The 14751-nt window shown below is 45.1% G+C and overlaps 2 protein-coding genes across 3 annotated transcripts in view; both read left to right on the top strand.

Moving 5' to 3' along the window:
• Nucleotides 1–1399: 1399 nt before the first annotated feature.
• LOC125350824 (protein RIC-3-like) lies at nt 1400–8452 on the top strand. Its single transcript, XM_048345724.1, is given in 5 exon segments — nt 1400–1524; nt 1902–2087; nt 2089–2333; nt 4556–4846; nt 8388–8452. Coding segments are annotated over 5 exon segments (912 nt in total).
• Nucleotides 8453–8943: 491 nt separating this feature from the next.
• LOC125350216 (nuclear body protein SP140-like) overlaps nt 8944–14751 on the top strand; it is a 35378-nt gene continuing 29570 nt past the window's right edge. Inside the window, exon 1 of one of the 2 annotated variants that reach the window (XM_048344557.1) lies at nt 8944–9115. In XM_048344557.1, coding sequence (XP_048200514.1) covers nt 9084–9115 — 32 coding nt within the window. In that variant the 5' untranslated portion in view covers nt 8944–9083. The remainder of the gene's footprint in view (nt 9116–14751) is intronic. The other variant, XM_048344556.1, reaches the window with a different exon arrangement.

Below are 14751 nucleotides of genomic sequence, written 5' to 3'. Positions count from 1 at the left end.
GGCTGCAGCGGACGCCTTCCACTAGCCTTCCACTCCGGGGACAGGGGGCACTTCAAAATGAGTCAACCTGGTAATCTGCAGAAACTTGAATTAACTCAATGAAATTTCTAACAAGCAGGCGCAACAAGAAATACAGTCATGGAGGAGGCGCAAAGTGTGGCTAGCACAGGGATCTACAATTAGTATTAGCACAGGTGAGCTCACTGACTGGTTTCACAAATACATTTCATATCTCAGAACAGACATGCTCCCACTGTACAACCTTGAGAAATATGCACCATTTATGGACCATGAGCAAACTAGTACAGAAAATGCATAGATGATATTCTTGACAAATAGTTATAAATACAGACACTAACAAACTTCAGTCACTCAGAAGGTCTTTTCTTTCCTAATTTCACTGTGTGTGTGTGTGTGTGTGTGTGTGTGTGTGTGTGCGTGTGCGTGTGCGCGCGCCAGTCCTGGGGTTTTGACTCAGGGCCTGAGCAATGTCTCTGGCTTCTTTTTGCTCAAGGCTGGCACTCTATCACTTGAGCCACAGAGCCACTTCCGGCTTTTTCTATATATGTGGTGCTGGAGAATCGAACCCAGGGCTTCATGTATGCAAGGCAAGCACTTTTCCACTAGGCCATATTCCCAGCCGAGATTCACTTTTTAAAGAAACACAAACAAGGAACTCCTATTCTCAATTTGGCTTGATGTTAAAAACAATACTAATCTGTAATTAAGGGTGCTTTTCAGGGATTTAACCTTAGTGGCAGATTGGGCCTCTGTTTCTTTCTCCTCATTCCCTCAATCCTTTTAAATCTGGCTGGGTAAAAATAAAAAGCAAAAAAGAATAAGCCACAACAGTGCTGGACAACCACACAAAATGGCCTTGTCAGTCTTCAAACACAAAGGGAATCTTTGGAAACAGAGCGCAGGGAGCGAGGGGAAGCGAAATCTATTATTTACCATGGGGGGTAGGGGGAATCTACAAAGATAAGCACTGAGGAAAAAGCCAAAAGAACTCAGGCTAACAAAGAAGCCAGGCTAGGAGGCAGGGCCGTAGGATGGCATTTAGGACAGCTTGTAGTACAATGGAATTCAGGTCTGAACCTCATCGGCTTCCTCTTCCTTCCACTGTCATTCCTAAAAGATGGAAATGCGGGGCAGGGATGACTTCACAATCCGCCCAAGGTAGGCTGTGGCAAGGAAGGCTGTCTGACTCACACGGTGTCATCTGACTCTGCAAGATATTGCACCTCCTCGATGATCATACTGTCTATATCATGCTATGGAGCCCTTCAAATGAATAAATAAAACATCTAAGTGGAAAACATTTTAAAAACGCAAGGGCTGAGCTTCTGCTTCCGGCGGCCCCAGTGGCTGCGACTGTCCCCACCCCGAGGCCTCGGCCATGGCCTACTCCGAGGTGCAGAAGGTGGCCCTGGCCTCAGGGCTCGTCCTGGCGGTGTCCCCGCTGCTGCCCAAGGCCTTCCTGACCTGCGGAAAGCGGCCCCCCGCCCCGAAAGAAAACTGGGTGTTTTTCCACCTATAATGCATCATCACTCAGCACCGGTGGATGGCCAGATGCCTGGGGCTCATTTCCAAAGGTCTCACCTCGCAGAGGCATTTACCAAGGCCACAGGATCAGGGGGAGGAAGGGGAGGAGGAGGTGGTGGAAGGGGCCTGATGGGGCAGATTATTCCAATCTATGGCTTCAGGATATTGTCATATATACTATACATTCTCTTTAAGCTCTCACAGGGGAAAACTGCAGAGGATCGGAAATACTCCACTTCCACACCTGCAAACACACACAGGAAAATCACCAATTTTGAGGTCGTCCAATTGCCAGAAAAACTGAAGGAGACAGAGGGAGCCATGGAAAAATTAATAGAGTGGGACCTAATGGTGAGAGGCTATCCTGAAGAGACTTATCCAATTTATGACCTTTCAGACTGCATCGGTCGTAGGCGAGAAACAATCCTGGCAGATTACCCTGATCCAAAAGAGCCCACTGCTGAAGAAATAGCTGAAATGGGAGTGATGGAAGAGAAAGAATCAGACCATTTGAGCTGGGAACATCTGACCCCATTGACCCCATATGGCCTTGCATGACCTAAAGCCAGAAACATGTTCCTGCTGTTTTCAGGAAGAACAGGATCTTTCTGTCTTGGCAGAAAATGCTGGATTCAGTACAGATAGCTACAAGGAGAAAGAGGAAACTACCAAAGAAGACTGGCCTCATGACTTTAGAGATGAAGGGCTGGGCGTTCGTGCTGATCAAGCACACACAGGTGGCATGTTGAGGAAGTATAACCCACAAAGGTTTAGAGTAAAAACAGCCAGTTTGGTGAAATGCCCATTACTCTAGTCCCAAAATGACCTCTGTCTGATTTCGTCCTTGGCCCTGTGCACTCCGTGTCCTCTGTGTTTAAATGTCATAGCTATCAGACCACTCCTATGCTATCCTTCCCGGCACTCACACACCTGTCACCTTGTAAATCACAGGCATTGGTGTGGACATAAGACAGCCTCAGCCTTTCTTTTTCTGCCTTCCCCCCATAACAGAATTCGATCCATCGAGTAATTACATATGGTGTATCATACTTACAGATGGCACCACTTGGGCAAAAGTCTGACTTCTGCTAAGGGTTTACCCGTGAATGCACATCAGTTAACAGATGATGAGGATTTAAGGTTGCAAGAGTGAAGATTTCAGATTCCACAATGCCTTATTCTTTGGGCCATGAGCAGGTTAGCGGTCCCCTGGGAAGGAAAGACTGTATTGTGTGTGGGGATGGTGAGCCCAAGGCAGGATAAGACTGCCCCTACACGGAAGCCTCTTCCTATCAGAGAAGGTCCTCTAGGAGCAGCGATGCCATCTCAGATTCTTTCTGCTTCCTTCACAGCAGAACACTCCCACTGACCTGGGCATGACCCCACTGGCCTATCTGGGGACTGTCATGCTCTGGATCTCTAGCTTAGAACTGCCGTGCTCAGAGGACTTCTGGACTTGAGTAGCCAGAGGAAACTTCAGGGACTTTAGATAGCCTTTCTCCATGGAGCCAGGATTTGAGTCTGCAGAGGCTGTCCTTGCCATGAAACAGTTTCTGTTGTCTCCTTGAGAAGTATGTTCTCATAACCACATGAATTGAACAGAAAGAGGACTGAGACCATATGCAGGCACCAGCCCAAAAGAGAAAGTACAACATAACATGCTTAGAAGGGACTGTGTGCTCTGCATTTGAATATTTTGGGCTTTGAGAAGAGTTAGGACAAGTAGGAGGTAAACTAGGACTACTGGGAGGATTTCGACCAAACTAAAGGCTATTGATATGTGTTTTCATGAGATAAGACAATACCTGTGACTTTTGTTTAACATCAAGGTTGAGTGAATTTATACATTGTAAGACATGAGAGTTTAAAGATGGCATGTTCTCCAAGACATTCCCAGTCATGAAATGGGATAGACACAAAAATTAGGAAATTATATAAATGTAGATACAGTTCTTTATAGAGTTCATTGTACCTGGCATAAACATGATGCCAGGAACGTAGTTAAAAACCACTCATATTGGCGTACAAACTGTCAGGAGGTAAGATAACCCGCTAGCTACTTTGGGAATTACTTGTTAGTAATTGAACTACAGAGGAAAAAAAAACATTTGAGAATTGAGTGTATAGAAAATATATTGTATCACATGTATTTCTATATAGAACATCTGATTTACATTGTAAAGAATACAGTGTAAAATGTACTAAAGTCAACCTAGATATAATATAAAATACTAAAGGTTAAAAAAGCCCCCCCCAAAAAAAAAACCACAACCAAACAAAAAACCACAAGGGCTTGGGGTGTGCCTAAAACCTCAGTACTACCAAAAAAAAAAAAAAGCAGCAGACATGACCAATCAATACAAGACTGAGTGACTTATACAATGTATATGTGCAAACACACACACACACATATATATACACCCACTACGCCAACAGAGACCCTTTGACAACAGGATATGAAAAGGTTCGGATAATCTGGAGACTAATTCGGCAAGTGGTATGAAAGCTTCCTAAAATATGTATCCCTTTGATTTTTCTACCTCCAGGAATTTACTGATTTATTGCTTATATGTTGGCAGCAGTAGGTTTTGAACTCAGGGCCTTGCTTTTGCTAGGCAGGTGCTCTACCACACGAGCCACGACTCCAGCCAAAGTTCTAAGGAAATGATATTTCAGGGAAAGGATCACGAATTTGCTTTAAATGCATAATACGTAAAATGTAACAGGTTGCATCCTATTACGTATATACCTATGTATACGATAAGGAGAGCGTGCTCAGGACGCCTCCGAGGGAATCGGGTGAAGCCCATTCCTCCTTCCTTCTCTGGGGTTCCCACAAGTCACCCGCCCCGGGGAACGAAGGCCGGAAGGCGGGGTAGGGGGGTCGGGGACACCGCAGCATTTGCGGGGAGGGGGGGTGGGAAGCAGAGTCGGGAGCGTCGGCCGCCAAGGTCAGCTCGGTCTCTAAACCGTCGCCCACCAAGTCCTGAGAGGGCCCTCGGCCTTTCAGGAAAACTCCGGGAGTTCAAGTCCCGACCTCCTCCTGGAGCTGCCAGGGGACCGGTGATCGAACGCCGCCCGCTCCGGGGCGCGGACCGAACTCACCTGGACGCCGCGCCGGCGCCCGCTCCGGCCGCTTCCCAGGTGGCGGGGCCGGGGCTGGAGCTGGGAGCTGGGGGGGCCCGGAGCCGCCAGCCGGACACGGAGGGCCGAGGGCGGAGGGCCGAAGGCGGAGGCCCAGGCCGGGAGCTCCGCTCTGACTCAGCTGGCGCCAGCAACTGCCGCGCAGCCCCGGGGGAAAGTGAAAGCAGGGGGCGGGGCCGGAGCCGTGCGCAGCCTCGGCGCCGCCGGAGGGGCGGGGCGAGAGGGGGCGGGGAGGCAGGGATACAGGGGCGGGGCTATAGGAGGCGGGGCTACAGGGGCGGGGAGAACGAGGGCCGGGCGACCGGAGCTCTGCGTAGCCTTGGCACCGCCGGAGGGGCGGGGCCACAGGGGCGGGGAGAACGGGGGCGTGGCGACAGGAGGCGGAGCGACTGGGGGCGGGGCGATCTGGGGGCGGGGTCACAGGGGGCGGGAAGACAGGGGCGACAGGGGCGGGGAGATGGGCCTAGATGGGGGGGCGGGGGGAAGGTAGAATAGAGGGGCGGAGTGGAAATGGTAGGTGGGAGGGAGAGAGGGGCGTGGAAGTGGAGGGGCTGGGTGGTGAAAGGTGAGGGAGGGGGAGGGAAGTGAGATAGCAACTGGGGATTGTGGGGGTGATCACACAAATGAAGTGCATTTGCTAGAAGCTGTCTTCTTTTCTAGGCATATGGATTTTGAGCTCAGGGCTTCTTCCATGCTAGGCAGGCTCTCTACCACTTTTGAGCCATCCCCCCCCCACCACAATCACACACCAGTTCAGGGTCACTATTTTGGGGGGGGGGGGTCGGTCATGGGGTTTGAATTCAGGGCCTGGGCGCCATCCCTGAGCTTTCCTGTTCAAGGCTAGTGCTCTACCACCTTCAGTAGGCAGCTCAACTGCTGGTTTTAGGGTGGTTAATTGGAAATAAGCATCCCAGGGACTTTCCTGTCCGGGCTGGCTTTAAAGCTTGAGTCTCCTGAGAAGCTAGGATTACTGGTGTGGAGTGAGCCATCAGAGAGCCCAGTTGTTGTTTTGTTGTGGTTGTTGTTGTTTTAGGGAAAAATCAAAGAGACTGTGTCAGAAAAGCCTAGAAATGGTCAGGATAAGATTGCATCAGAACAGTAAGATGGATGGGAACAGTGAACTGAAACCAGAATCCTGCCCAGATATACAGGGAGGAAGCTTTGGGGTGTTGGAAAGCCCCACAGCAGGGAAAGCCCCCTTCCCCAAGCAAGGACTCTCAGAACAGCAAATCAAAATGGGACAACCCACACCCCTTCTGCACACCTGTGGAGGCCCCCAGCCTGGCCTAGCTGGGTGGGCTCCCAGCAGTGAATCACTGGGCCCCTGACCTCCGCTCTGCCATCCCAATAAGTACCCACAGGAAATCACCTGCATTTCCTTCATCTGTAATGGGATTGAACTGGTGTTTTACTCACTTAAGAAAAAAAAGAACATCTATTTTCTCTTCAACTTGTTTATTTTATATTCTATTTTTATGCTCTGAGAAGCACATATTATACTTTATTATAATCATTCTATCCTTAAGCTGTTGTATTTCTTTTTTCTCTACTAGCATATATTAACTATTCTAAAGGGTGTCATTGTGGTTTTTCATACATGCGCATAATATGCTTTGATCAGATTCAGCCCTCCATTATATTTTATCATTTCCTTTCTCCATTTTAAAACAGTTTTGACAGGTTTTGTGACTATACTTTCATAGGTGCATATCAAGTATTTTGACCAGATTCAAACCCCCTTCCCACCCCTAAACTAATGTTCTACCACATTAGCCTCAGCTCTACTTCTGGCTTCTTGCCGATTAATTGGAGATAAGCATCTCACAGACTTTCTTGTCCAGGCTGGCTTTGAACTTCCATCCTCAGATCTCAGCCTCCTGAGCAACTAGGATTATAGGTGTAAACAACTGGGCCTGGCTTGTTTGTCTTTTATTCCTGATTTTACTTTCTACTAACTTTTTTTTTTTACCTGTTTCAACTTTCTACTGATATAGTTATTTTCCTAAGTTGTTCCAAATCCTTTACAGAATGGTCAGGTAGAGGATATAAATAAATAAATAAAGCCTCTCTGTATAATCTAGCTATCTATCTAGTGCAATGCACCCATCTTCCTGAATTGTCTAGATTTTAAACAATCTCAGCTCCCAATCAATGACTCCATTCCACAAGAGCCTGGTTGCTGTCTTCACTTGGAAGCGCAGAGAGAGCTCTGTCTATACTGGTGGCTATGTTCCAAAGAATTGGACGAACCAAGCATTTTGGGTCTTTTTTTAAATTAAATTCTATTGATAAGGTGATGTACAGAGAGGGTATAGTTACATAATAAAGTAGTGAGTACATTTCTTGTCATATTTGTTACACCCTCCTTGATTTTTCTTTCTCTTCCCCAGTTCAGATAAGCATATATGCAATATCCAGTGTACCAGAATTATATACAGTGACCACAGGGAGTACGTCAAAGGAAATTCACCTAGTACCTTAAACGTAATGACAATAGTAAAATCCTCCTGTTTCTATCTCTTGGAGTTCATTTTGCTTAGCCTCATCTTATATAATCATATGTATGTAGTTGTTGAGCTATTGTGCTCCTGGAAGGTCTATCCTAGACCTTTTAATGTTTATTTAGTAATTGTTTGGTTTTAGAGACATGATGTAAAGTCACTGACCAAAATATGTAGACATACCATTTGAAAAGAAGTTTGTTATTTTACAGACATGATCTCATGTTCTCCCCTCCCCCCTCCAACAACCACATATCAAGGAGACCATGCGCCTTTGTCCTCTGTGCTCTAGGTTTGTCTCGCTCAACATTATTCATTCAAGATCTGACCATTTCCCTGTGAATGCCATTATTTTATCATTTTTTTGCCATTAAGATTACCTTTATTTTAAGTACACATTAAACAAGAGATTGATTATCTAAAATCAAATGTAACACTTTTGAAAGACATTCTAAAATAACTGATTTCAATGACAAATTTACTGAGTAGTCTGATTTCTAAGTTTATCTTACTGTTAATTTCATTAAACATATTGACTATTTTTTCAGTAGGCAGACAATTATGTTTACTTTAGAGACAATATTTTTTGTTGATTATTCAGTAGAATTCATTATGTTACCTAATATGCACAGAATGGACTTTTCTATGAAATTATGTAGGATGTCATGTTATCTTCCCCATCTTAATAACATAATTGTATTTTCATATGTGCAAGTAAACTTTATGAACAATATTCTTTGTTAGCTCTCTCTACTCTGCTGTTCACCACACAATCCAAGCCTGTTTTAAGAGTTCTTTTTTAAAAAATGGATTGACATTCACAAGGCTTTTATCCTGTTTGTGTTCTCCAATGCAAACTGAGTTTTCTTCCAGGTGAAAGACATTCCACATCTCTCACATTCCTAACGTTTCTCACATGTGGGAATTCTCTTAGGCCTGCTGAAGTGGGAATTTTGGTTGAAAGACTTTCTAGGTTTACAAGGTTTCTCACCTGTGTGAACTCTTATTATCCATGCCAAGGTCTGTCCACATTTGTTGTGTTCATAAGGTTTCTCTCCTGTGTGTTCTCTGATGAACATGAAGGTCTGTCTGACTTCTAGGTGAAGGAACTTCCTCGTTTGTTGTTACATTTGAACTTGCCGCTCTTTGCGGCAGTGTGGAAAACCTGAACTGCCTGGTCCGTGGTTCCTCCTCCAGGCTGGGAATCGGCTGAAAGGATCCCAGGGTATCGCAGGCACCGGAAATCTAGGCCATACCGGTAATGATAATATTCTCCCATGAGCTCCGCCTGCACCTTGGACGCGCCATAGATGGTCCTGGGTCTCTGAATACAGAGGTCTGGGGTTGGGCTCCGGGGAGACCTCCTCTGATGACCGGTTGGGCTCCTCAAATGGCCTGCGGGCGCAGCCGCCCGGGGATGCGGATCCCGGCCGGGGAGAGGGGGAGGGGGGGAGCGGGAGGGGGGGGGCGGAGCCCGGGCAAGCCGGGCCCATGAGGTTTGTTCTCCTGAGTTCCAGTCAGAGGTTTGAACTTGAGGTGTTTTTCTACTGGCTACAGCTCTATTACTTTCAGCACATTTTCTATGGACTTGGGCGGCCCCTGTTCCTGTCTGTGGGCAGGGCTGGGTACAGAGCGATGTGTGTGTGTGTGTGTGTGTGTGTGTGTACAAAGCGATCTGTGTGTGTGCGCGTGTGCGCGCGTGTGTGTGTGTGTGTGTGTGTGTCCACGTCACAGTTAGGAAGTTTCACTTTCCTTTTCGCCCTTTTGAGTCCAGCGGTTGGGCCTCTGGCAGTTTCTCCCGGAGCTCCGGGAAGGCAGAGAGGTGCACACCTCATAGGCTGGGATTCTAAACCAACTTCACGGCCCAGGGGGGCCCCCCCACACAGTCAGAGGATGGCAAGTGGAGGCAGAAACCCTGACGTCAGGTAAGACGTTATCTTTTCTTCCTTGTCCTTCACCTCCGATGAAGGTCAATCTTTGCGTCTGTTACCTCTGTTGACCCAGTCTGGGTCCCTAGGTAACCCGTGGGGCATAAGTCGGCCAGGGCTCTGGCCATCCATACACAAGCTGTGAGACTAGAGGAGGAGGCTAATCTTCGGGGAGGAACCGGGAAGTGCAAGGCCTGCGAACATTTCAAGTATTTATCAAAACGAATTCCAGGAAATGGAGGGAACTTAGGTTTTTGTTGTTGTTGGTGGTGGTGTTTGTTTTGTTTTTGTTGCCAGTCCTGGGGCATGGATTCAGGGCCTGAGCACTGGCCCCTGGCTTTTTTGCTCAAGGCTAGCACTCTGCCAACTTGAGCCACAGCGCCACTTCTGGCTTTTTCTACATATGTGGTGCTGAGGAATCGAACCTAGGGCTTCATGTATACGAGGCAAGCACTTTACCACTAGGCCACATTCCCAGCTCCCTGTTGGTGGTGTTTATTCTTTTTTTCTGTCTTTTGAAGGAAGACCAAGGCCAGGGAAGGTGGGGGGGGGGGGGGCGAATCAGGGAGCACAGCAATAGAGGAAGGGAGCCAGAACAAACGCAGGAATGGCACCCAGTAGACACTGGTGGAAAATGAACTCTGCCAACTTGTAGGTGAAGACAGGAAGGGAAAACTAGGGGACAGCAAAGGAAAGGGTGACATTGCCCCCAAAGAAATGTACTTCCTCCTTGACATATGAAATGGTAACTCCTCTGTATCACATCTTAATAATGACAATAAAATTATACTTTTTAAAATAAGAAAACCTGATTTGTTTCTCACTACATTACATTAGCTGTTGGTGAAAAACTCTAGTCCACCCTGACTCATGACACCTTGTTTCCTCCTAGTGGCTGGATGGCTGGGTTGTGTTCAGACTTCACACGTCAAAGCTTTGCTGCAGGTGGAGACGATTATCTCCTAACCTATGAATCCTCTGTGTCCTCCAGGCCTTCCTTATCCCCACTCCAAAAGACAACTCTGTCCAAAAACAGATATCATGGCAGAAAAATTAAAAATCCCAATCAAATGTCTGTGTGCTGTGAACCTTTTTCTAGGTGCCTAGCTGGGGCCCAGTTCTGCTGGGGTGTGTGGGGGGGAGGGCATCCTTGTGGCCCTGAGACCTGGAGTCAATTCTCTGATGACTCGATTGGAGGAAGCAGAAGTAGATTAGGCCCAACAACCAATGAGAAAGGGCAAAGCGCCCCCACTCAAAATGATCTTTTAAAAATCCAAGGCAATGTAAAAGTGTATGGAAACTCCTCTAATGGGGGCTCAGAGCCCCAAACTACTCTGGGCACCCATGCAGCCCCAACAACAATCACTTCTTTTGTAAACATTTGGTAGATATGCTTTGCAATGCCATCTGGACTTGATGCTTTCTGTTTGGGGAGTGCTTAGCCACTTTTTAAGACATTTGATTATCACTTGAGGGCTGGTGGTTCTTGCCTATAATCCTAGCTACTTAGGAGGCTGGGATCATGGTTCAAAGATAGCTCCTGGGAAGAAAGTCTGTGAGAGTCCTAGCTCTAATTAACCACAAAGCCAGAGTTGGAGCTATGATTCAAGTGGTAGAGCACCAGCCTTGAGTAGAAAATGTTAAGAGACAGTGCCTAGGCCCTGAGTCCAAGCCCCAGTACTGCCACCAAAAAGAAAAGAAAATTGAATATCAAATCTGTGGAGTTGTCTTCAGTGTCTATGGGACTCATGGAAAGGGCCCTTTTATATTTCTGGTATTTATCACTGACATCATCTCTTTTTGTGTTTTCGTTGTCAGGCTGGCTAGAGGTTTAGTCAACTTTACAGATATTTAGAAAAGTGTTTGGTTTCATTGCAGTTCTCTAATGTTTTCCTGTTTTTCATACTTTAATTTTTTTATTTCTCATTTTCTTCTGTTTGCATTAGGCTTAACTTGCTCCTTTATCCCTCTTATTTTGTCAGCTGAAAGAACAGATTGGGTTAAATTCTTTTTCTTTTCTAAATAAGTGTATGTAATACTGTACATTTCCTCCTAAGGATACACTTGGTTTCATCTAATCAATTCTGGTAATCTGGGGTTTTGTTCCAACTGTCTGTTTTTCTCTTGAGACTTCTCTGGCCCTAGAATTGAATTGTTTAATTGCTAAATATTGACTGATTTTTCTGGGTGTCTTTCTGTTATTGATCTCCAGTTTGATTCTAATGTGATCTGACAATACACTTCAATGATTTCTATCCTCCTAAATTTGTTAAGATATGTTTCATGGCTCAAAATGTGTTCTGCCTTAGTTAATTTTTTCCTTTATTTTATTTTATTTTTTTATTTTTATTAAATTTTATTGACAAGGTGAGGTACAGAGGGGTTACAGCTACATAAAAAGGTAGTGAGTACATTTCTTGACATATTTGTTACACCCTCCCTTGTTTTTCTTTCCCTCCCGTAGTTCAGGTAAGCATTTATACAATATCCAGTGTGCCAAAATCATATATAGTAACATATGGGGTATACCACTTAGTTAACATTTAATATAAAGGCCTTGTGTACTTTGCTACTGCTGAACAGATTACTATGTAAATGCAAATTAGATCAAGTTATCACTCTTGCTATTTAAGTCAACTGTAGCCTCACTGATTTTTTGCTCACTGAGTCTATCAGTGATTACAAAAGCAACATTGAAGTATTCAAGATTAGTCATGGATTTGTCTGTTGCTCATTGTATTGCTATCAATTTTTGTCTCTTATTATTGCCCATGCTGGGCAGCAATCCAGGCATACCTTGCAAATGAGCTGAGTTGTCTACTTCTCAGTTACCCACCCCCCCTCTGATATTTAGGTGATAGTTTGTTGCATGTACATTAAAGACTTTGTGTCTTCTTGGAGAATGGACCCTTTTGGAATTATGTAGTCTTCCATTGTCTCTGACACTTTTCCTTACTCCAAAGTTTGTTTTGTTTGAAATTGTTATAGCTGTTTGAGCTTTCCTTTCACTAGAGTGGGTATGGTACGCCTCCCTCTATCCCTTTATGTTAAACCTATTTGTGTTTTTATATTTAAAGTGACTTTCTTATATACAAGATATAGTTGATTTTTAAACATTGTGTGCGTGCATGTGTGTGTGTGTGTGTGTGTGTGTATATGTATGTGTACCAGTCTTGGGGCACTGTCCCTGAGCTTTTTCACCCAAGGCTAGCACTCATCACTTGAATTACTGCTTTACTTCTGGGGTTTTTTTTTTGGTAGTTTGTCGGAGACGAGAGTCTCACAGATTTTCTTTCCCAGGCTGGCTTTCATCAGTGGTCTTCAGATCTCAGCCTCCTGAGTAGCTAGGATTATAGATGTGAGCTTCTGATGCCTAGCTTATTCTTAGTATTTAATTAAAAAATGTTAACTTGTTATTCTGCAGTAAGGAGACTGGGTCTAAGCAATCAATATGCCCTGTCCTTACAGCCATCCGGGTGCCTTGCTTGGGCTTTCCACCCAGTTCTGAGAATCTAGAGGTCATAGAGGACATTCCTTGGATTACAAATGTGATCTGAGTTGTTCATCTCTGGGAAAGTCTTACTTCCCTTAGATAATTGGCCCTTGATTTCTCCTGATTAGGTCCTCATCTGATTTGCTTTGCTTATATTTAGCACCTTTATTAGGTTTAAGCATCCTTATCTGGTTTTCTTTGCTTATGTATAACACTTTTGTTAGGGTAATTCCTCATACCTTATGTGGTTTGGGCCTATATAAGCTGTGTACCAGCTGCATTAGCCGCTGCTGATCTTTGAAAGAAGAGTCCCCCAGCAGTCACGCGACTCTCCAATAGAGGCTCACAATTTGGCCTCTTAAGTGGTGGCGTCTGTTTCTGGTGACTGAGTTCCCTTACAACAATTATTTACAGTGGTGATACGTCGAGGGATTACGGTTGCATAAGTCAGGTAATGAGTACATGTCATCGCTTCCCTCACTCTCTCCCAGTTTTTCACTTCCATCCTACCCACAAGTTGTATAGTTAATTTTCAGCAATTGGCATATTTAGGCCATTCATATTTAAATTATTAATATAATCTAATACCTACTATACTTGTATATATTTTCATTGTACTTACTGTTGTATATATTTTCATTGTACTTACTGTTTCTATCTTTTCTTCCTTTCTTATCCCAGTACCCACAAACAGGACCTCTGACTTAGATAAACAGGGCAAGGAGTCTTTATCAGGCCTCCATCTCCTAGGACAGCACAGCCCCGAGCCTTTGTTTAGCAGGGTTTTTAAAGGGAACAGCCATACACAAGTGGCAATGTGTGACCACAGACAGATTTCCAGGAGTAAAGTTAGTGATGACAGATAACAGTCTTCAAAGCTACAAAATAACTACATGATAACTAATTACTACAAGGCAATAAACAATAAGTTGTTAAAGTTCCATGAAGGCTACAAGACTAAAGGCTACAAAGTAACATTCCAGCATGTTTACCTTTTGAGCTCTCCCATACCTAGTCTGTTTTCTGTATTGGAGATTTATTCCTGTTGGGACCAAATGGGATTTACTGCTGTTGACCAAACTACATCCCAGATCCTGTCCCATCCATGCCTGCCATAAATCTGTCTGTTTCAAGGACTTACTTTTAAAGGCTTATCTCTGGAATTTTCTTGTAATGGCTGGTCTGGAGTTTCCCTTACAAAGGGGTTCGGTCTTTGATATTTTGTCCTATTTCTGATGTTCAGTATTTTTATCCTGCCTCTGATTTCACCGAGGCTCTACGATGGCATCCACATTCCCAATTGTAATTGTAATTGTTTTTTTTTTTATTCTCTTCCCCCCCCCACCCCCCCCACCGTGTGTGTGTGTGTATGTGTGTGTGTGTGTGTGTGTGTGTGTGTGTCACTTTTTTCTGGTAATGCTGGAGTTTAAATTCAGGGCCTCAAGCTCACTTAGCTTGTTTGAAGCATGCCTCTAGCTGGCTTTTGCTGGCTGATTAGAGATGGAGTCTCAAGGATTTTTCTGCCTGAGTTGACTTTGAGTGGAGTTCCTCCATGTCCCAGTCTCTTGAGTTGCTAGGATTATAGCAGTAAGCTACTAGTGTCAGACAAGCCACGTGCCATTTAATTCTTCTTCCTCCTTTCTCTTTCTTCTTCTTGGTCAGTAATGGAGTTTGAACTCAGGGTACTGTGGTTGCTAAATAGAATCTCTACCACTTGAGGCATATCCCTGCCCTTTTCTTTACTTTTTTCCTATCCTTTATCTCCTTGCCCTTTACCCCCATTCTTTCTCTCCCTCTTTTTTCTTTTTCTTTTTTTTTCCTGCCAGTCCTGGGCCTTGGACTGAGGGTCTGAGCACTGTCCCTGGCTTCTTTTTGCTCAAGGCTAGCACTCTGCCACTTGAGCCACAGCGTCACTTCTGGCCATTTTCTGTATATGTGGTGCTGGGGAATCAAACCCAGGGCTTCATGTATACGAGGCAAGCACTCTTGCCACTAGGCCATATCCCCAGCCCTCTCCCTCTTTTTTCTGTCTTTCTTTCTTTGAGACAAAGTCTTGTTGTATAGTCCAGTCTGGCCTAGAACTCAAGGTCCTCCTTCCTCACTCTCCTTCTCCAGGGGGCTTTCCTGTTTCTAATTGTCG

This window comes from Perognathus longimembris, chromosome 4 (assembly GCF_023159225.1).
Source record: "Perognathus longimembris pacificus isolate PPM17 chromosome 4, ASM2315922v1, whole genome shotgun sequence".
In the NCBI taxonomy this organism is placed as follows: Eukaryota; Metazoa; Chordata; class Mammalia; order Rodentia; family Heteromyidae; genus Perognathus; species Perognathus longimembris.
This window is presented reverse-complemented; position numbering and strand designations above follow the sequence as displayed.